General features: G+C 36.6%; 1 protein-coding gene across 1 annotated transcript; it reads left to right on the top strand.

The window, feature by feature from the left end:
• The first annotated feature begins 12,847 nt into the window (after positions 1–12,847).
• On the top strand, positions 12,848–22,327 carry LOC121324032 (melanin-concentrating hormone receptor 1-like). The gene is made up of 2 exons (XM_041265420.1): positions 12,848–13,254; positions 21,679–22,327. Exons 1-2 carry the CDS (start codon positions 12,848–12,850, stop codon positions 22,325–22,327), a joined length of 1,056 nt encoding a protein of 351 aa, XP_041121354.1.
• The last annotated feature ends 581 nt before the right edge of the window (positions 22,328–22,908 follow it).

The following is a 22,908-nucleotide window of genomic DNA, read 5'->3' as shown; positions in this document are numbered from 1 at the left end:
GCATGTTTATCATAACTAATATAATCTTGCCTATTCATGGCACGATTTATTTGATTAAAAACACCTTGGCAACTTAGTTAATAAAAAGCACAAGGAAGCACAGGAGTAACACATTGCTGAGCTGTACAGAGAATAATAACTCAGACCAGTTAATTGATTGGTTGGTTGGTTAAATGGGATTGTCTCCTGTGTCTGGAATCTGACAGGGCTTACATTTAAAATTAGATGTTGCATCTAAAGCATTTGTGGATGCAGTAAACAGATCATATGAAATGCACAGTGTACTGCAGGGACATGCATGCCAATATAGGTTTAGCTAGAGGATATATAATTCAATATATATATATATAATTCAATCCACTAGAGGGCACCAGAGATCTTTACTGTATTTCTCCACGGACTGACCATTGCAGCATTACAGGACCAGATCTACTCCCATCTTTTACCAAGGGCAATCACAGGAACACCACGGCCAGCAGGGAAGACGTTCAGTGCAATGGAAATGCATCCTGTTCTTGCGATTGTCCTTAATAGCCATAGTTAACTGAACACATCTGTCTTCAGCGCTGCACATTAATCCCTAGCACTGTATTTATCACAAAACATAATAATGATAATAAAAAGGCCAGTGGGATTGTGCAATGTATCACTGCTAGATAGCCTGCTTCTTCCATGAACTGTAGTTGCTCTCCTGTATTTAATAGAGATAACAAACTACTGAAAATCTCCAAGTCAAACATCTTGTACGACAATTAATCCCTGAACAACTTTTTCTATTTAGGGTATTTCAAACTTGTCATTAGAAGATGCCTGCTCATCACTAGCATTTTGATTATCCCCTGTTAAATAGTAAGAAGACAAACAACGCTGTAATTGTTTTAGCAGCGTCCTCCAGTTTTTGGAGCTGTTCAATTTTTCGCTTTTCTTTCCTCAGTTGTATACTTGACCAGGAATGCAGCCCTCTCCACACGTGGCTGGGGTGTTCAAACAATGCTAAAAACATAACAGTGTTGTTTGTCTTCTCATTTACATTCAGCTCTTTATTTTGAACTTTCTAGTAAAACATATTTTTGGTAAATAAAATCTGAAAGCATGATTGCTAGTGTTTGGTATATCTGTGTTTATCTGTGTTAGGAGCATCACCAATTTACTCAAAGTCTCCACTAATGTTTTCCACTATTATAACAACTTTGACTGTTGTTAATACAGCTTAGTTCGGGTGTGAAGAAACCACATGTCATTTAGCAATCTTTAATTCACATTGATCAGAATCTTCAAAAACGTGTGATCACAACAAAGCAAACTAAACTATACTAATATATTAGAACAAGATTTGTCATTTCTATCCCTTCCGACATGAAAACCAATTTCGGTCAGTAATCAGTGTGCTGTTCTGTATTGGTAGGTGTGTTGGGCATGTATTTGTTGATTCACCTCACTCATGGCTTGCTTATTAAAGCTTATTCAATATCTTGGTAACATTTCTTTCCTTTAAAGATTAAACCATTTCTTGGTTTAACAGCAGTAACTCTACCTTATTTACAATGAATAATTTACTACCTTTCTGATGCTTATGGCTCAGTGTGCTACAAATACAACATAACTCAGGCAACTTGTACTTAATTACATATCTTTAGAGTAGAGTATTTGACACTGCAGTTTCCAGGAGGTGTAAATGATTTGCTTGCCTTAACAAATACTTCCAAAGTGATATATCTACACTAGCTCCAAACAGTGCCACACTACACACTTCATACAATGAATAAATAAAGAATGCTACGTGTTCTTAGAATCTCACAGTTTTGAAACCGGTTTGTAAAACACTACAAGAAAACAAAGTAGTGTCTCTGAGCTGGTGCAACACTGACAATCCTGGTTGCTCAGTGGGCTACTCGTCATGTGCTCATATACACTAGAAGTCAGGAGAGCCATTGTCGGAAGCCACAAATAACAAAGCAATCTCATGCTGTTTCTGTAACTAGATGACTAGAAAGTATACGATGGGGTCAATCTTTGTTTTGTTTTCACCACTAGCATGAAGAAGTCAGAGTGAGACTGTGCCAATATCCTTCCAGCATGTCTCTCTTGTCAAGCCACATGTTTGACCTCTTATTGAGAATCACTACAGTTCAAAGTATATCCTGTTTTGAACTTGAAGGTTATATTGGAAGAGCTTCGCAATGACAACCTAGTGTCAAAATTGCATGTACTCTTTTTATCTATGCATATGCTCTGAGCACACTCTAAAACTCAGGGGAGACATTTAAGGAGAACAGAGATGTTTTAAACTCCTGTAGTTGGTTTTTGTTTGTGCACTGGGCATGCTATTTGTCCAGACAACTTTTTAATAATCCAGAAAATCACACAGATGCATTTAATTTGAAGTTTCAACAAATTAGAACAGTATTAGTACTCCTTCAGTTTATTAAAATGATTAATAATGGATCAATGGTTCAAGCCAATTTGTATCCCTGTTAATAGGCAGTCAGGGTGTTTCCAGTGCCTTTACAGGTTTAACAGCATGAATACTTCAATACAGTAATTCAAATATAGTTATCATATGCTTAGCCTTCAGGCTATAAAATACAAAAAAGTAGAATGTCCACTGCTAAATCCTATAACATACAATATATCACTCTCTTAAGACTAAAATATAATTTCTACACCTTATAGCAATGCATCCAATATAAAACAAGATATAAATTCAAATATATGCCTACTCCTTTCCAAAATATTGGAACATGATCTCATAGTTCTCATTTTCAACCCCTCATTTTCAGGTGAACCAAAGTTCACAGGACCCTTGCTATAATACAATACAATACAACTTTATATGTGTATTAAAATAGATGCTGTTTTATGATTGATTTCCATTACAAGAGAGTAGAACTTCATGCTGATTTGAACTCGGCTCTCACCAAGATAAGCACCAATTAAGATGTAGCACCTCAAGAGGGTTCAACAGTGACTCTGGCATCTTAGTAAGTCTACTGTGTACTAAAGTTTATTACTGCAGTAAAACCTTTATAGAAACTAACAATTTACATTCTCTAGTTTAATTGATATTGTAATGGCTAAAATTATTTTTTGTTTAGTTGGAGACAGAAACAGAATTCTTAAATTGATTAAATTAAATGACCATCTCAAATGAGTCTTAACAATTTGTCTACAACATTGTCAATGTCAGGCGTCTGTTATGATAAACTTTTAATATGTTCTTTTAGCAGTTTAACTTTAAATGTCTTTATAACATGTATTTCCAATTCAGGTGTGTCAATATAACAATCTCTTCTAGACATTGTAATTTTATTTTACTCCATTGACCTGTTACAAAGGATTTAAGCTTTTAGTGGAAGTTCTAGTTATTTTCAACTATTGTTAACATGTTAGAATGTACATACTTTAGTTTTCTCTTACTATAATCAAACTTAGTTCGATTGCTTCTGGTGTATTAATTCTTTTCCATTGAGTTTGCCGTTCTGCTGTCACTGAATCAGAATGTTTTAATGCTCTGAGTATAATTTAAAAAGATGCTCTTGCCTGATAAGAAAGGTTTGGAACTTTCAACAGGTCAGCCTGACCTTTTGATACCAGCTGTCTTTCAGAACTTATACACACTTATTCAAAAGGATATAAAATACAGGATCCTACAACATTACTATTAGAAATGTATTTCATTCAATAGCATCCAATCCATATCTAATAAGTCAGCTGTTACCAGCATGATTCAAATTCTCCACCTGGCTCAGCTTGAAGTTGCTCTGCGAACACCACAACAGGCCCGTGCATCTAGTGTTACAGGTGTGGGCGACCAGGACCTTTACTTGACACATGCAAAAACTTAAATCTTTTAAGCGGGGTTCCCATTTCTACATTCTCATTCCCATCGTCAGTGGGCAAACCTGAAATAAATTAAGCTGTTTCTATCAAAGAGCCAGACATATCTGCCGCATACACCATTCACTCAAAAAAGTTACTTGCCTCTTATACAAGGGAAGATGGGTTTTAGGATCACTCTGTGACACTAGAATGACTATGCGTTTGTATTCTCTAAAGCAGTTCAATATGAAATGTGATTTACAGTTTGTTTTGGAGTTAAACACTATCTAATCCTAATCCAAATAATAAGCATCCTGATTTATTCTATCCCTAGAGTTCATGATCTGTGTTTCATTTTTATTTAATATTGTTCTTAGTGATTTCCAATCAGTCTTCTAGAAGTTAACATTTGTAATCCCTCTTCCTCTGCTGTTTTCCTTCAACATGACCTAATGAAAAGAGAATTGTGCACTCTGGATGCCAGGAAGGTTCAAATACATGCACAGCAATATCCTCCCGACTGACCTCCTCCCTTCCCCTTTTATCATCTTGCAGTTTTAACAGTAATTAATAAAACTGGACAATTTCCATGTCTGAAAGCATTGTGCAAACGACTTGCCAAGCTCAATTTCACCTTACAAATTCATTTTACAGTTATTCTTCCTGTGTGTTATTTATTTATATTTTTAAATGTCTATATTAATAGACATGCATCCCCCCCCCAACACAGGTGGAATCCTCAGTTCTGTGGTTTTGCATAAATTGAAAGGAATACATTTGTCCTATTAGACACAGTTCTACTTTTGCAAATTACTGTTTTCAGTTGAGGAGGCTACAGAATTGAAAGCACAGAAACATAAAACTAAAAATAATAAAGTTGGATGACTGAATATAGCTTTTGTTAGAGATAATAATAATAATAATAATAATAATAATAATAATAATAATAATAATAATAATAATAATAATGTTTAAACCTAATTTGTATTTTTGGTGTTTTATTTCCGCTCTCCAAACTTTAATTAAAACAAAATATTGTACTGCAGGGAATGTTTAGTAGAATAACAAAACACTTGTATGACACTCCACTACATCAATCTTTTTTTGTCTGTTGCTAAATAAATTAATGCCATTTGTATTGCCATAGTTACCCGAGGAATGTAACTTAGCTACAGAGCCTGAAATCCCTATACAATGTAAACTAAAAAAAAAGATCATTTTAAAACTACTGCCACACTGTACATTTCAACTGCGAAAGAGATTAGTCCCATAACTGGAGAGAATTAACTTTTCACTGAAATGGGTTATAAGTAAATACAAATAAATAAATAGATAAATTTACATGTAATTTTATCTATTTATATAACATATATATATAATATATTATATATATATATATATATATATATATATATATATATATATATATATATATATTGTTTTACGGTCCTTTTACGACAATGAGTACTCGTCAAGTTGTAACGGTATAAGCAATTTCTTACCAAGAATGGTATTCTAATATTAATAATCGAATATTTATTATTATTATTATTATTATTATTATTATTATTATTATTATTATATTTCTGTCAAAAGACAACATTTCATCCTTTAACAAGTTCAAAAATCCTTTTTCAGGTCGGTTGGTTGTCTTATCAGGGCAAGGCAACATTCTCATTAAACAAGATACATATTTCTCAGATCAAGAGATTCCTCCATGAGCGCCTGATCAATCACACCCTTTAAAAGTCCTCCTAATATGACCCTGAAAGTAGTGGTCTGTGGTCCTGTGACCAAAACAAAGTGTGTGAGGTTAAAAAGAAGTCTATGGATACACTTCTTCCAAACGAGATCAGCCAAAGTTGAGTGCCCTTACATTCGGACAGAAACAGTCTAAAACTGTCTAAAACAGCTGACTTGCTTCCACCATTGTGTTATTGTATTTAGCATCAAAACAGAAACAGGATTAATGCTGTTTTAGGGTTGAGTTGCATGAAGTCTAGAAGTATGAAGTATAGTCACTTAGTACCTAGATGCCAAATACAATAGATTCTCACATTATGCTCTATTGGCCCAAGCAGTATGAACTGCATACAATTCTTTTCAAATAAATAACATCACCTGCATCAGGCTGCTTTTGTTTTTCCCTCTCAAGAGCTTCAGGCCAGCAGGTTGTTTGAGACACCAGCATTTCAGCAGCAAAAAAAAACAAGGTATCATAAGAACATTTTGTATCCTTTTTATCCCAGTGGTGCAGGTCAACCTTCTATTCCATAATGAGATGGCTCTGGAAACAAAAAGCAGTTCTCCTCTTACTTTTTTACAGCAGCTATGGTCTTCTTACCTGTGTCAGTGCTTGAGGGATGTTTGAATGTTTGTTTTTTTTTTCTGTAAAAGCTTGTGATTAAATTATTAAATAAATAAGAAACCATTTCATACTACTTATAAGCCCCTAAATTTAAAAGTCTTAAAGTCATATTGAGAAACACTTGAACACATGATTATTCACTGGGCATGAACAAGAGAACCAGTGACCCTGCAAGCGAACCTCTTAACTACAATGCATGAGAGTCTGGCTCGTCTGCATTCATGGTTTTAGAGCTTTTTAACCTCACCACACAATATGGCCCATCACACAAGTGTGGTTTCTCTATTCAAACAACAGTAGCTTGGCACATTTAAGTGAACGCTAGCACTCAAGTGTTGTTTCTGAATATGGTTGTCGTTGTTTATTTCTGGGTTGATGACTTCATTAGAAGCACTTCCCCTGTCTGATCATTTAACATCAATAGCTGTGAGAATTCAGCTCTAGTTTTCATACGGCTGGGTTCAGAGGATTATACCATTGGGTCAGTGATATCTACCAGTTCTGTTATGATAAGAATCAGAATCTTATGATAAGGATCTTGTTCTAGCAGAAAAGAGCCTTCAAAAGGACACTTTGTTTTTTATTTCAATTGTGTATGAAGTCCCTTTAATTATTATAATAGCTGAGCTGGCGACCTGTCCTTAGGTTACCTATTGGTCCATTACAGAAATGTTGTTTGGAAGATGATAAGTAATGTGATTTATGAGAAAGGTTTTTTTATCCATTAGTTAATTGTTCAGATGAATGTTGAGTAAGAGCTGATGTTATTGTAAAGCATATTTTAAAACCCTTTTAATTTGTTTAATCTGTTTCATTTTTAGGCACTGCAGTTATAACTCCTTTCAAGGTATATATGTGAGTATGTGTCTTCATGGCGTCGCAGTGTATCGTGTTTACTGCACAATCTGTTGATTCATTCATCAGAGGTAATTTTACTTCAGAGCAGTCACTTTGAATAGGTCACAGCTTGAATGCATTTTCTAGGAAAAGGAAAGATAAACTTCACAATTGGTATTTTGATTCCTTCAATTTATTGAACGAACATTTCATTTCCTTACCATTAATTGAATTGAGCCCTCATCCCAGAATAAAGTGAATGCCTACTTAAGATACAGAGCGTCACAGGTGTTAGGAGTAATGGGTCTCATTTCCTGGGTCGGGAACTTAAGGGGTGTGTTTATCCCAACCAAGGCTCTTCTTCGACTGAAACAATGTGCTTGACCTCTAAGGGGCTAGAGAGGGCAACAGGACAGTTTTGCAGCCTCTCATCTCACTTTAGAAATGGTTCCAAACTTAACCCCCGGTGGCCATTAGTCTTCATCAAGACTGGGCCTGACCAGGGTAGTGCAGGGGATCATGCTGTTATAGTCAGACCATGCTGTTTTCAAGAACAATGCCTGACTGCCCGTATCTCCTCAGCGCTGAGTTCACATCAATATTGTTTAACATCAGTTCACCATCCCACAGACAACATGGCAGAACACGCGATAGCATTGCTTTGTAATGAAGTGGAAACTCTGTAAGGGAGACATGACATTGGAAATAGCAACCTTTAAGCAGTAAGGTCAAGCAGCAACACGACTTAGCCATCACGTATTTATACAACTGGGGTCTATCCTGCATCAAAACACTCTGTGACTCTTTTAAAAAGATTCATTATACAGGTTTAGTTTTAGAAGTTATGTGTCAGTTGATATGGCTGGAACCTGGCCTTTGCCTTGCACAGTCTGAATATACAAAAGTAATTTTGTGCTCAATGCATTGTGAAGATAATTAAACCCCCAAGGCATTGTCTTTACAGAATGTCTCACTGTCCTTTTTAACCACTAAGATGCTATTTTAAAAGCAATTCACTGTTACATTTTGTTCCAATTTACATGACATTTGGATGCCTGGTTTGAATTAAACGGAATCCACAGTGTTCTTCAGCCACAGGAAGCTTCAGGAAACTTTAAGCCTGTGGTTTCACTTAGTAACAATGACTAATTACACTCTACAAAAACAGTTCACCAAAATTATTTACCAAATCAAAATTGTAATGCCTTTTTAGATCTGCTGTCTTATCGCCAGCCCTCTAACAACCATGTTAATCCTTGACAGCACTTTACATCTGCCTAATGAATGTTTATCAGAATGGAAATTGCAAAAGGTACAGTGCCATATTGATATGGACACATATTAAATTAAGCAATAGTTCAACACATTGCAAAAAAAAAATAATAGAACATGAATGACCTACAATTTGTAGTTTTAGAAGAAATACAATCAGACAATGTACAATACAGAAGAATAAAGGAAAGTAAATGGATAAATAGACTCAATACCATGATGTCTGAATGTTTAAATAGAAATGAATAGTATTAAATTACATCATAAACTGTGGAGTAAATAACATCACAAACACATTAATAGATTTAAATAGAAATAAATTAGTTTATTTGCCATGACATCAAAAGCCTATAAGAACCGTCACTGTTTGTTAAACACAACGAAATGTTGGGAAGTTAAACATTTTCCGTATATAACGTAATATATGCATATATATATATATATATATATATATATATATATATATATATATATATATATATATATATAGTGTTGACTTGTCACGTTAAGCTTTACAGTTAATGACTTTGCAATCAGTAAAAATCGAATGTCAATTATGAACAACAGGAAATTGAAATTGCAATTGGTAAAGGCACTGCTGTAAAAATATTGCATGCAGCCCATGAAACTGACATAGCTCTCCATATAAATGCACTCTGGTACAGCTCACCTCCAGTACTCCAGACTCTTCATCTACAGGAATATATACACAGATCAAATACCATATGAAAGAGCAGCAGGCAGGCAGCCTGCAAGGTGACAGAACTTCAGCTTTTACATATTGCCTGTGACATTATGAAAGGTGCATTGCATACATATTATTATTATTATTATTATTATTATTATTATTATTATTATTATTATTATTATTATTATTTCATGTATTATGCACTTTCCACTGTATTTAATGTTTTTTTTTTTTTTTACTGTATAGCATGCATTATGCATAAGATATTATGGATTCTCTTTGAGATGGTGGTCCACTATGAAAGGAGCTACATAAAATAAAGATTGATTGATTGATTGATAGTAGTATGATTGTTGTTGTATTGTCATCAGCGCTTAACTTTGTACATTTTTTAAAACTACGTTCAGCAATTATGAACATGTTTTAAAGTTTAAAATGTAACAAGCATGAAAAAAACAAACAAACATAATAACTTTTTCCATTAAGTGTCTCTAATCACAATGTTGTTACACCACTGTTACTTAGTAAATACGTGAGTACTTGTACACAATTACACTGTTATTATGCATAGTTCCAATATACTTAATGTGTCAATCTTTTGTATGAGAAAAGGGTTAGGGTTAGGTTTAGGTTTAGGTTTAGGGTTAAGATTATGATTAGCGTTAAGGTTAGGGGGTTCGAGTAATATCATGCAAAAAATACACATTGAGTACATTGGAACTATGCGTAATAACATTGTAGTTAAGTGTAAGTAAACATGAATTTACTACTATGCAAATACACAGTAATTAGAAAGACTTGTAATGTGAAGTGTTACCCAAACATACCAACAAATTAAAAAAAAAAGGCTTTTAAGTTTTTAGAAGGATGAGAACAGACCACAAACATTATGGCAGTGCATTCCAGTTGTTAAGTAAGTGAAGGAATCATTATTAGGAAATCTGGCATCTCATCTGTCCCCATTTGTATCATGGTGCAGACTTAAGTACATATGAACATAAGAATGGTTACAAACAAGAGGAGGCCATTCAGCCCATCTTGTTTGTTTGGTTGTTACTAGCGTATTGATCCCAGAATATCATCAAGCAGCTTCTTGAAGGAATAGATTAAATTATTTTAGCCTGTCTGCATATGACATGCCTTTTAAACCAGGAATAATTCCGGTCGCTCTTTCTAGAGCAGCAATATCCTTTTTGTAGCGAGGTGACCAGAACGGAACACAATATTCTAGATGAGTTCTTACTAATGCATTGTAAAGTTTTAACATTACTTCCCTTGATTTAAATTCAACACTTTTCAGTATATAGCTTAGCAATTTGTTAGCCTTTTTTATACCTTACACACATTGTCTAGATGAAGACATTTCTGAGTCTTGAATTTTGAATGACCGTTGCTGGTGAAATGGTGTTAGCCACTACTTCTATTTTTGTGTCATCTACAAATTTAACAAGTTTGATTACTATACCAGAATCTAGGTCATTAGTGCAGAGTAGGAAGAGCAGAGGACCTAATACTGATCGCTGTGGTACTCCACTGGTTACCTTGCTTCATTTTGACGTTTCTCCTCTAATCAGTGCTTTCTATATACTACATGTTAACCACTCCCTAATCCATGCGCATGCATTTCCTTGAAAGCCTACTGTGTTCAGTTTGAGAACTGGAGACATCGCTTACATCCTCATGTCTCCACGATGACAACAAACCTACAGGCTAAAGTGCCTATAGATAAATCAGAGGGAAACTACAAAGCGGTGTGTAATTCAATATGTTAACATAACATTATTCTTCAGGTTTCATGCGACTTTATGAAGCAAAATTAGTTTAATTCTATTTTTAGTTAGTTAATTTTTGTTATTATTCATTCAATTGCTATAAATAAATAAATAAATAAATCCTTAATATCGTAAAATATTTTTGTATGATTAATGAACAAAACATTTCACTGTAGAATTCGGTGTGAATAGGCGAGTAAATATGACGCAACTTGTCCTACTGACTGGGTTATGAATGGAACTTGTTTTATATCCCATCTTCATACAGCTAGTTTATACACCTCATATTGCATCACATGGTCTATTCAATTATATCTAAACAGGGTCTAAAAGCGGACACTGTTTATATCATTTTAACTGGGCGCATTGTCTACCTGTGTGTTTGAAAAAATCTTAATAAAAAAAGGACTTACCTCCAGCTCTTTAAAGGGCTGAACATCTAACCCTTTGTGAGATTGAGATGTTATAATTTCAGTTTATATAAAAAAAAGTTACAGGGGAGATTTATTTATTTTTTATTTTCTGTAGCAAGCATTTACAAGCATGTCATTAAAATAGTTTTAGGCAGTTGGATTTTGAAAAGTGATCAAGAATATATATATTTATATATATATATATAAGTTTGTGCAACTATGTATGTGACTTAATTTTGTGAAAATATGCATGTCATTTAATTTTGTGCAATTGTCTGAAATGCTGTTTACTTTCCCTATTTCTTGGGGCAGTATTTTTGATAATTATTTTAAATAATATTTGCATTCGCTGATCTAAGTTACATTACAATGAGAATGTTTTTATTTGACAGCACTGTTGAAAACAACACATTGTTCACATTGTTCAATGTACAAGTGATCAATTGCAGATTTTCCATTAACCAGGCGTAAATAGAGGATAACAATACAACCACAAAACATATAACACGCTGTCTGTGCAGGGCAGGGAACATCACAGCAAGAGAAACATGTGTACAATCTCTTTACTTTCCATACCATAGGTTCCGATTAGCTACCGACAGGCTAAAAACTCTTAATTCACTCACGCGTATTGTTCAAGCCGGGATACTGTACGTCAGCCGAATACTTATAGTCAGGAAAGTCTGGGTATATTGGCTCCTTTCAATTCCTTTTGTTACTCTCTGTTCTAAACCATAAAAAATGTATTCCCACTCCTGCACAAACAAAACCACACCAAAGTTCAGAAGGACGGACGGACGCACAGACAGACACAAACCCCCACGATGGCCATCCAGTTTGCAAGAGATGTGGGCTATTTATATTTAAAAAATCTCAATAATTAAATTAGGCGCTACCCAATAAGGCATTACAAGTGAATTGAATGGAGAAGCTATTAAAAAGTGATACATCGATTAGAATGTTAGTCAATAATATATAAAACGTGCATCAATCAAATCAAAGTGTAAAATTATACAAGTGACAAATACGTGAAAGATAAGGGCATTATTGTTACACAGCATACAAAGACAGCAGTCCAAAACCAAGTGTCCGAATTTTTTTAAAATAATGCCTCTTTTCTCTAGCAGTAACTGAAACACCACTTACGCTTTAATTGAGCTGCTGAATTGAAAACTCTTTCTACAAATAGTGTTTAAAATTGTAATTTGTAATTGTTACAAATGAGATTCGTTTTCATACTTCGAAACTCCGGGCTTACCCCTACAGAATTATTCTCTGGGTAAGAAAAGAAATGTGAAATGCATGCGCACGTCACTTCCAAACTCTCATCTGGTTAACAACACTGCAGAACAGGGCACCCGAAACGTCTGTCTACTTCGCTTAAGGGTGGTGCACTGTATTATATCCTCACACATAGCAGGCTACACTGCTGCTAATACAACCAATCACAGGTGGAGCAACAAGTTAGTTTTTTTTTTTTCAGCATTTCTTTTGGAATTTTCTGCCACTCTACAATACCTTGGAAGCACGACTCACCCGCTAAGCTGGTGATACTAGCATGAGTATGGTTGCTAGCTGGTTTACACTTTTGTCTCTGCTACCTGTCTGATAGTATGCTTTTTTAACAGAACCTACCTTTGCCAGATCTTATTATTTTTTCTCTTGTTGCTGCATGAAAATGAACACATCGGTGTCGCTCTGCAAGGAGACCGGGTTTTACAACCTTTCCAACGGCAAGTGCCTACTCAACGGAAGCTCTGACGAGGACGCCACTATGGACAACGCCACCCTCATGCACGTTCTGCCCTGTGTATATGGCATACTGTGCATCGTTGGTGTCGCCGCTAACAGTTTGGTGATATACTCGGTGGCTTCCTGTAAGAATAAAATGGTCTCTGATATTTACGTGCTGAACCTGGCCATCGCTGACATGCTGTTCTTGCTGGGGATGCCTTTTACTATCCATCAGCTTGTCAGAGACCAACACTGGGTCTTTGGGAATGCCATGTGCAAAGCGGTGACTGTGGTGGATGTAAGTAATCAGTTTACCACCGTGGGGATTGTTACAGTATTGTGCATAGACAGGTAAGAGTTTTTTGTTTTGTTTTGTTTTGTTTAATTTATTAACAGCGTCTAGAATTGTAGGATGAAGGTAGGGCGCCGACTTTGGAGGGCAACTTTGTGCCAATTAATTTTTGTTTGTTTGAAGAATATATATCTTTATTTATGTATGTATTTATTCATGTATTTATGTATTTATTTATTTGCATCCGTTTTCTAATGTTTTAGAAAAAGGTTACTTTACGCAATTGAAGGAGACTCCTGTCACAGACACTTTGCGCAAAGTCTGCGGACAGTCAAAACGAAATACACGTAATAAAGCTGGGCTGGAAAGAAAATCTGTCACGATAATTTGGTTCCACAAATGGTTATCATGTGCTATTGTCGGCGTCATGTGCACCAAAACAAATGAGATCTGTACAATCAGTATTTAAGGCAGTGGCACAGACAGGAAAGTTTGAGCACAAAGATTTGCTTGCTGCTGTATGGACAGGCAGACATAACCTCTGCTCTGATATCCTGACAGGAGTGTTTTGTAGGAATTGGTAGATGTTAACACCAGTAGGATTTGTTACTTTCAGTAAGGAATCTGCATAAAACCAATTAATGTACAAGTTTGGAAGCAACAAATATTTTTTCCTCACTCAGACCCCCTGCTTACTAAATATTTTGCTATCCCAGAAAAGATGACAGTCTCTTCTATAAAATATATATATATATATATATATATATATATATATATATATATATATATATATACATACATATATACATATATACATATACACAAAAGATTGGAATGAGCAAGCCATCTCACAGGTAGAATGGTACCCCAAAATGTTCTCCCTTTTCTTAGAAAGCCGTGCAGTGCAGCAAGTCACTCAGCCTACTCACTCACAACATATTTGGCATCCCTGAAAATACAATCCTCTCCTTTATAAACATATATGCAAGGTTGTAATGAGCAATCTGCAGATGTTCAGTGGCATGTATATTGATCATGTATATTCAGCCTGTATATTGATCAGTAGGGCTGAAGGTCACTGGGCAACCTCCAACCCATAGACACTCTTATAGAGATGCTGAATCCTGGTCAGTCAGCACTGCAAAGACACTGATGTTATAGAGATGTTGAACCCTGGTCAGTCACTGCTCCAAAGACACTGATGCTATAGTGATGCTGAATCCTGGTCAATCAGCACTGCAAAGACACTGATGCTATAGAGATGCTGAATCCTGGTCAGTCAGCACTTGGGTTCATTGGACTCTGTGGCAAAGTGCCCCGCCCCTGTGTGTATTTTTTGTTGTATGTTGTGTGTTAATGTTGGTTTGTAGTCATTGGTACACAGGATATAAACGGGTCTGTGTAACACAAGTGTTTAAAATGTATATTTGTATTTAGGCACGAGGATTGCACAGCACTTCACGTGCAAGTAAAATGTAATAATATGTGAGCACGGGGAATTGCACTTTACTAATTCACATGCAGTTGTACCGCGACTCCAATTGAATGATTGATTAGCAATCGAGTCTTGGTACAGCTGCATAAAAGCAGCATGTTTTCACTCATGTGGGGTTGTGTGTTTGGGGAGTGGAGAATGGGATTGGAAACGGAGGAAATAATCAAAGTAATAGTTAAAATATCAGTTTACTGCGTTTGTCTGTGTAGTCCGTTTTGTTTGTCTATTTATTTTAGCGAAAGTGCCGTGTCCTGTGTTTTGTTTGTCTTTACAACCTTTTATTTTCTGTTTGTTCATTATTAAATGCTGAGCGAAACCAATCACTCAGCTCCACCCAACTCCACCTCTCTGTTGTTTATTTCCTGGTTCCTGTTTCTGGTCTGACGTCACCCACTACAACCGTCTTTATGACAGACTCCTGACCAGTGCAACAGTGTGTGGCCTCATGCGCTTTTCCTCTGTAACCCCACGGAATGCAAACAACTATGTAGAACTACTGGTGGGTCCTCATCTTCATCCTCAGATTTATACATCCAAAGCAGAGATACACTCAGAGGATTCATCCATCCAAAGCACTGGTAGAGATACACTCAGAGAATTCACACATCCAAAGTGCGTGTAAATATACACTCACAGGATTCAAAGATACACTCGGAGGATTCAGAGATACACTCGGAGGATTCAGAGATACACTCACAGGATTCAGAGATACATTCGGAGGATTCAAAGATACACTCGGAGGATTCAGAGATACACTCACAGGATTCAGAGATACACTCACAGGATTCAGAGATACACTCACAGGATTCAGAGATACACTCAGGATTCAGAGATACACTCACAGGATTCAGAGATACACTCACAGGATTCAGAGATACACTCGGAGGATTCAGAGATACACTCACAGGATTCAGAGATACATTCGGAGGATTCAGAGATACACTCACAGGATTCAGAGATACATTCGGAGGATTCAGAGATACACTCACAGGATTCAGAGATACACTCGGAGGATTCAGAGATACACTCACAGGATTCAGAGATACACTCACAGGATTCAGAGATACACTCAGAAGATTCACACATCCAAAGCACTGGCAGAATACACTCATGCTCTGTTTTAACAGCCAGGTCTTTTTTAAAATTCCAAAATAAATCATGTCAGCCAGAAAAGATTGCCTCCAAGTTCTTAAACCTTTATAATGCAGAATACTCACAAATAAAAATAGAGAAACACAAAGCAAAAACAGGGGGTGGTGTCGGATGATAATCCTGTATTAGGACAATCATCAGGCCATTTTATCTATAGCAGCACATATCCAATTGAGATTAAACTTGCCAAGGACATTCTATAGCACAAGTTATTGAGACTGTTAAAATCTGGCAGTACAGGTATATGAAGGTCTCAATTTCACGTTTTTTATTCCATATATAACTGCTTGAATTATCAGTATAGTGTGGAGTATACAGAGGTGTTACTGCATTTATATATATAATATATATATATATATATATATATATATATATATATATATATATATATATATGTTTTGTCTGTTTTACTGTGGAAAGCTAAAGCATTTCTAACAGAAACTGAATATGGAAATTTGAGAGTCAAGTATTCCTTTTAATTTATGTCCAATATTTGGTACAGTGGGACCCCTGCATACAGCTCTCATACAGCTGTGCATCAATTAAATATTCTGTTGTATTTAACAAAGGAGAAGTCTACTTCTAAAGGAGAAGTCTTTTCATAATTTAGTGCCTCAGCATACCATAGACTATAGCTGTTGTGATTTATGCAACACATTGGCACGTCAACAACCCCACGAATGAGATTTTGAGGTGCGTTGGGCTATCAGGCCTAAAAACAAAAAATGACCAAGAGAAAAAACTGGCTAATGAAGATCAAGAAAGTTTTCTAGGTGGGGCAGACAGGGTATAGGAGGTGAAGATATGTTGTGAGAGGAAATAACAAACAACACAGTGAAATAACTGCAATGCTAAGCAGTGGTTGACTAAACAACATTTGACAGCCATTTTATCCAGTGTGACGGATTTCAAAGTCACTCTGTATTCCATTGTATGACTGAAGCTGTAGAGTAGATCAAAAACTTGTGTTTTCTGCTTAATCAGTTTATAGCCATGCAGAGGTTTACCCAATGTCAGGAGTTTTTGCAGAAGAAAACTAGGATCACTACACTTCAGAGAAAGACATTCAAGTTGAGTAACAGACAAACAAAACATGCTCCCTCAGTTGTGGAAAAATGACCGTCCTTGTTTTATGCTTTTTGATGTCCGCGGCTGTTCTGTTTCTATGTTGGCCTGTCAGCTTTCTGTTTGTTTCTGAAACCATCTTTTTAAACCCGTCTACTGGATTAAATATGAGAAATGATGTGCTGTGCAGCTTGAATGTTAACCACAGAACTCCCAGTCATTAGCAGCCACAGGCAGATACCAGTAGGAACACCACATCAGAGGTCAGCCATACTGAAGAAATACCATAGAAAATGAATACAGCCTGAAGACAATTGATTTTTCACAGTACAGTCTGCTATGCACAGCATCCTTCTTACGGCATATTTAGGTTTCTTTTTTAAAGTTAGTTGCTGAAATGGTAAACTAATGAACACTGTTATAATCATTAAAACTGTCTTCATTTTTTTTTCTCTTTAATTTCTAAATATTTAAAGATTTTAAGATGGCTACACTTCAATGTTTTTATATTTTCAAACCCCAAAGCAAGAACCTGCAGCTCTGAGAAGGAGAACAGCCAAGAATATTCCCACTTTTAAAATCCACTTTAAAAAGACTGAAAAACTAATTATTTTCTGCTTTAAGTGCCTGTTTGCATGATTAATTTAATTGAGTTATGAAGAGCAAACGAGGACGTTTCCAAATCACAACAGGCAGGAAAGGTTGAGTTTATTTACAGATGGTGCTGCTGGGAATATAATCTGTTGGAATTCTGTCTGCTTATTTAGTTAGAACCCTTTTTAAAAATCTAAAGAGGCGAGCTCTGCAACCTGTAATTTATTTACTGTTATCTTGTTCCAGACAACACCTAACACACATTGAGGCAGAATGCAGTTCACAGTGGAGCACTATGTGTGGAATGTTTCTAGACATTTCGGTTGTGAATGTTAAGTGCATTTCATTCACTAGACTCAGATAATCCCATTTCTGTGTGACTGTGGGATGGTGTCCTTGCATGTCGATGTATTTATTTACGTCAAGTGCTGCAACACTTTGAATCTCAGACGATACAATGCTGCACATTTGACCTCTGTCTCTGTAACCTTTAGCATTAGAAATTCTGTCTCATTGCATTCGTAACAACCCGAATAGCCTTGCATTTTGAAGTTATCATGTGGAACGTCAGTAGCGCATGATTTTTTTGTTTTTTTTAATGCCCTGCCCTTCTTTGCCCCTGACACCCTGAGCTGTTTCATTGTGCAGTCACTCTTATGGTTAAAGCTACTGGTTAACAGAACGCATGGGGGTCAGCAGGTATGCTGTCAATCTGACTTGATTTGTGATGACCCAGTATGCTGAAACATCCAGGCTTTCATTAAGGTGTATCTATGCAGGGGCACACTGTTTACACTGCCAGCCTATTCATAATGCCACCGTTGGCAGCTTCCTTTGCAGCTTGCAATAGCTACAAAGGTGCTCTTGTAAAATATTTTTTAGAGCAGTTGTCAGGGTCAGTACACTGTCCTTTAATAAGACTGACAGTACCCTTTCAATGGGGAGACACTTATTATAACACTCACATACTTGGAAGTCGAAGCACTGTTACTGAGTGATTGCCTGCTGGGGGAAATAGGCATGTCGGTAATGCATGCCACACTGTTTCTCACACAACACTCCCTCTTCCAGTTCAAGCATAGTAGATTACACAGTGAGTGTAGCAAATTCTCATACAAAGTTAAAACCAGATAAAAACAAACATTTATTTTGAAAATGAATGGATTAATACTAATTATATAAGCGTTAGTGCGCTCTCTGTTAGTTCTTAGCTAGCAGGAAATAAACAGACTTGTACAGAGTTGTTGTTTTTTTATTTGATCTGCCTTACAAAGATCGTCAGAAGAAGAACACGCTTCCAAGCATTATATTTTTCTTTATTGATGTTTAGATGCCAAAGGGTTACATTTATATATATATATATATATATATATATATATATATATATATATATATATATATATATATAGCGAGAGAGAGAGAGAGAGAGAGAGAGAGAGAGAGAGAGATACCCTGTTCTCAAATAGAATGTTGAGTACCATTTTAATTTACTTTTTAGCGCCACTATATAGTATATTTTAGGATAACCTTAATCTAGGTAATTACCGTGGCATATAATGCTGCTTTAGGCTTTCTGTGCTGTCTGTCAAAACATTTCCTATATTTCATTTGCATAGCATTTGCAACAGCAAAGGTGTCTTGCAGATGGTAAGTATTTTTGTTGCGTTTTTTTTAATCTGTTTTCACTGTACACTGTTGTACTTTAGCATGCATAATCATGTGTAAACAGGGCATTTAACAGAGCGGGCAGGCACTTCACAAATTAATACAGTGATCAAGGGACCATGTTTAATCTTTTTTAATCTTGGGCTTATTTATGTTGACATTCACTTGGGAGTGCACTCTGTCATTGCAGTAGTTACATTTCATTTTGTTGAATAATTTCTTATTTTAAATAACTATTATTTACAGATCTTATAATAGATCATATTTAATTTTTCCTAATGACATTGGATCATGCTATTGTAACTTTTATTCAGCTGTACACCCCAGTCCTGTTATCTCGGTGGAATCCTTTTTATTCATTGGCTTATACGAAATTAAATGAGATTCTTTATCACACTGATGGAGCTATTTTTTTGCTTTTTTTTCATGTGGCAAAGTCACAGATGACAGCTAAAAATCCATTGACTAGCAAAAATAAATAAGAAATAAGGAAACATGAAAAAGAAATAATGAATCTTTTATTTATTTAAAGGCGAAGAACTGTCAAGGAAGATTATGGAAAATAAATACACAGAAAAGACGCTAAAAAAATGTATCCATATAAAATAACTCCTCGATTCAGGCTTTTTAAAGGCAACACTAGAACGTTCCAAGGAACTAGACAGGCATTGTCCCCTGCTGTTTGTGATGGAGTTTGAGGAGTCTCTCTTGGTTTGGCTTGACTTGTTGTTTGTGATGGAGCTTGAGGAGTCTCTCTCTTGGTTTGACTTGTTGTTTGTGATGGAGTTTGAGGAGTCTCTCTCTTGGTTTGGCTTGACTTGCTGTTTTTGATGGAGCTTGAGGAGTCTCTTGGTTTGGTTTGACTTGTTGTTTGTGATGGAGTTTGAGGAGTCTCTCTCTTGCTTTGGCTTGACTTGCTGTTTTTGATGGAGTTTGAGGAGTCTCTCTCTTTGTTTGACTTCTTGTTTGTGATGGAGTTTGAGGAGTCTCTCTCTTGGTTTGGCTTGACTTGCTGTTTGTGATGGAGTTTGAGGAGTCTCTCTCTTGGTTTGGCTTGACTTGCTGTTTGTGATGGAGTTTGAGGAGTCTCTCTCTTGGTTTGACTTGACTTCCTGTTTGTGACGGAATTTGAACAGTCTCTCTCTTTTGACTTGACTTGCTTTTTTGATGCTGTGACAGGATGGAAGTGTGGTGACGACAGGCCAGATGCAGGAAGAACAACAGACAAGGTACTGCAGTGCAAATTATACGCCGTGTGCTGTTTATTTCAAGACCACAAAAATAAATAAAATATTTGAACAAAAAAAACACTGCTCACAGAGTGAAATAAAAGGTTTACACAAAAACAAAAGTCACAAACACAAACTAAAACAGACCTAAGGTCACGCTGGGCAGTTGCCTTCACTTTTCCTTACTCATTAGTTTCATTTTATTTCATTTCTGATTCCGTTTTCGTTTTCCAACTGCTCTCCCATTCTCTCCTTTAGAACACCTCACCTCGAGCAGGGAAAACTGCTGGGTTTTATGCAGGTGACCATCTCCTGATTAGCAACAAATTAATCACCTAATTAATTCTGGAGATGGCCACTTTAATTACTGACAGAGGACGAGCTGCCAACCTCGCACACATTTAAATAAATTAAAACACACGGCACTTAGCTGTCATATATAAACGCAATAAATCATAAAACAAAAAGTAAATACAAAATAGGCACAGGAGCAGGGAGTACCCGGTTCTTAAATAAATACTAAATCAAAACAAAACAATAACATGGCAGACGGCACCTCACTCGTCCTCCACATATAAAAACATTTATAGCAGGGCTTTGCCCTGCACCCTTTTTAATAATGTGCAGGACTCTCTCCTGCTGCCCTGCTACAGATGCATTCTGTATTCTTTTTGTTTCTTTTAACTTTAATATGTATTGAATTCATTAATCTGGATTCAATGTTGATAATAACAATCTCAACAAATGCAAATGCTGAGTTTAGAAGCTTTGCATGTAGTTATAACAACAATATTATTAGTGATAAAAATGTGACTGTGGCTATCAACCACTAGCAGAGCCCAACACTTCATGCATGGTTTCCACGACGACTGTATTTCATAATGTCAGCCAATCTGAGTTATTGTTCCAATGTAAAATCTCTTAGAAAGTGTAATACATTTCAAGAAAAAACAACACTCTTGATTGAAATGAGCTGATTATGAATGCTGCCTAGACTAAATAAGTATGTAATGTTCTGACTATTAGAGCTCAAAAACCCACTGTTCTTATGTTTCCCAAGACTACTCCTGTAAACAAGCATTCATCTTTCTCTTGGGAATGTACTTATTGAATTGAAATATTGTTTATACAGCATGATGCACAATCTTAACAGAAGTGATTTACAGTTGCATGCGAGTCAAAGTGCAAGTTAAGTCTGATGGGAAACCTGGAGGGAACAAGCTTACTTGTTGTCCAAGGCCCTGCTCGGTTCACAATTTATCCCCATTTCCTTTACATTTCAGGTATGTTGCAATAGTCCACCCCGCCTCAGAGAGGAGGACCATCCAGTGTACCATGGTCATCAATGCCCTGGTGTGGACTGGCAGCTTCCTGCTGACGGTGCCAGTCATGCTGTACTCCAGGACCATCCGAGTGGGAAAGGCAGAAGTGTGCATCCTGGACCTGCCTTCTGGCCCCTCAGACATTTACTGGTACACACTGTACCAGTCCACCATGGGCTTCATCATCCCCCTCATCATCATCAGCACTTTCTACTCTCTCACGCTCTACCACATCTTCAGATCCCTCCGCAGGGTGCGCCGGAAGCAGTCCGTCTGGGCCAAAAAGGCCACCAAGACGGTCCTCTTGGTCATCGCGGTGTTCCTGCTCTGCTGGTCACCCTTCCATGTCATGCAGGTGCTCAACCTTAGCACCGTGGCCCCCACTCCTGCTTTTCTCTATGCCTACCACATCAGCATCTGCCTGAGCTATGCCCACAGCTGCGTCAACCCCCTCATGCTGCTCTGCTTTGCACAGAACTTCCAGGAACGGCTCTGTCGGAGTAAGCAGTCCCACAATGGCCAGCTGAGCACCTCCAGGCACACGGCGGTCAAGACCGAAGGAGGCTCCACCGTCACAGCAGATACTAACTATCGGAGCACAGTTATTTAAAAGTTTTAGGTGCCGGATGGACAGATTGAAGTTATTGGCATGAAAGTGTAGCACTTTCAACTTGTACTCCTAGTTTCTTTGTCAGGTTACCAGGATCGCTCTTGGGGATTTGTAAGCTTATGCTCCAGAATTGTGTTTTTTTTTTTTTTTTTTTGGTTGCAAAATTAGAAATGAACTAGTCCTGTGTTCATTTGAGCTCTCTTTCTACCTCTGCCTCAGTTGTTTCTTGGTAGGTTTGTTACGTAAACATTTAATTTGACCATTGAGACAAAGGCAGAGACACAATTTTCACTTAGGCAAAAAACGTTTTTTTCAATAATCTAAGAAAACTGGGTTGATAGTTTGGTTTTTTACCTTATTGCAGGGAATCTCTCAAATACTTTATTTCACAAGAGGAAAGCTTAAGTGATTTATGATTAAGCCACCAGAAAGCCCGATATGCAAATTTAACACAGAGCAATCAATGCAACCCATTTATTTTATAACATAGGGATTAGCTTTTGTTTAAATGAAAGGGTTTGTAATTTTAAAAACACAGTAAACCATAAGAACAAGATGAATCACCATCTGGGTCTCTAACC

The sequence above is a fragment of the Polyodon spathula genome, chromosome 12 (genome assembly GCF_017654505.1).
Source record: "Polyodon spathula isolate WHYD16114869_AA chromosome 12, ASM1765450v1, whole genome shotgun sequence".
Classification (NCBI taxonomy): domain Eukaryota; kingdom Metazoa; phylum Chordata; class Actinopteri; order Acipenseriformes; family Polyodontidae; genus Polyodon; species Polyodon spathula.
Note: the sequence above shows the minus strand (reverse complement) of the source record. Positions and strands in the feature narration are given on the sequence as shown.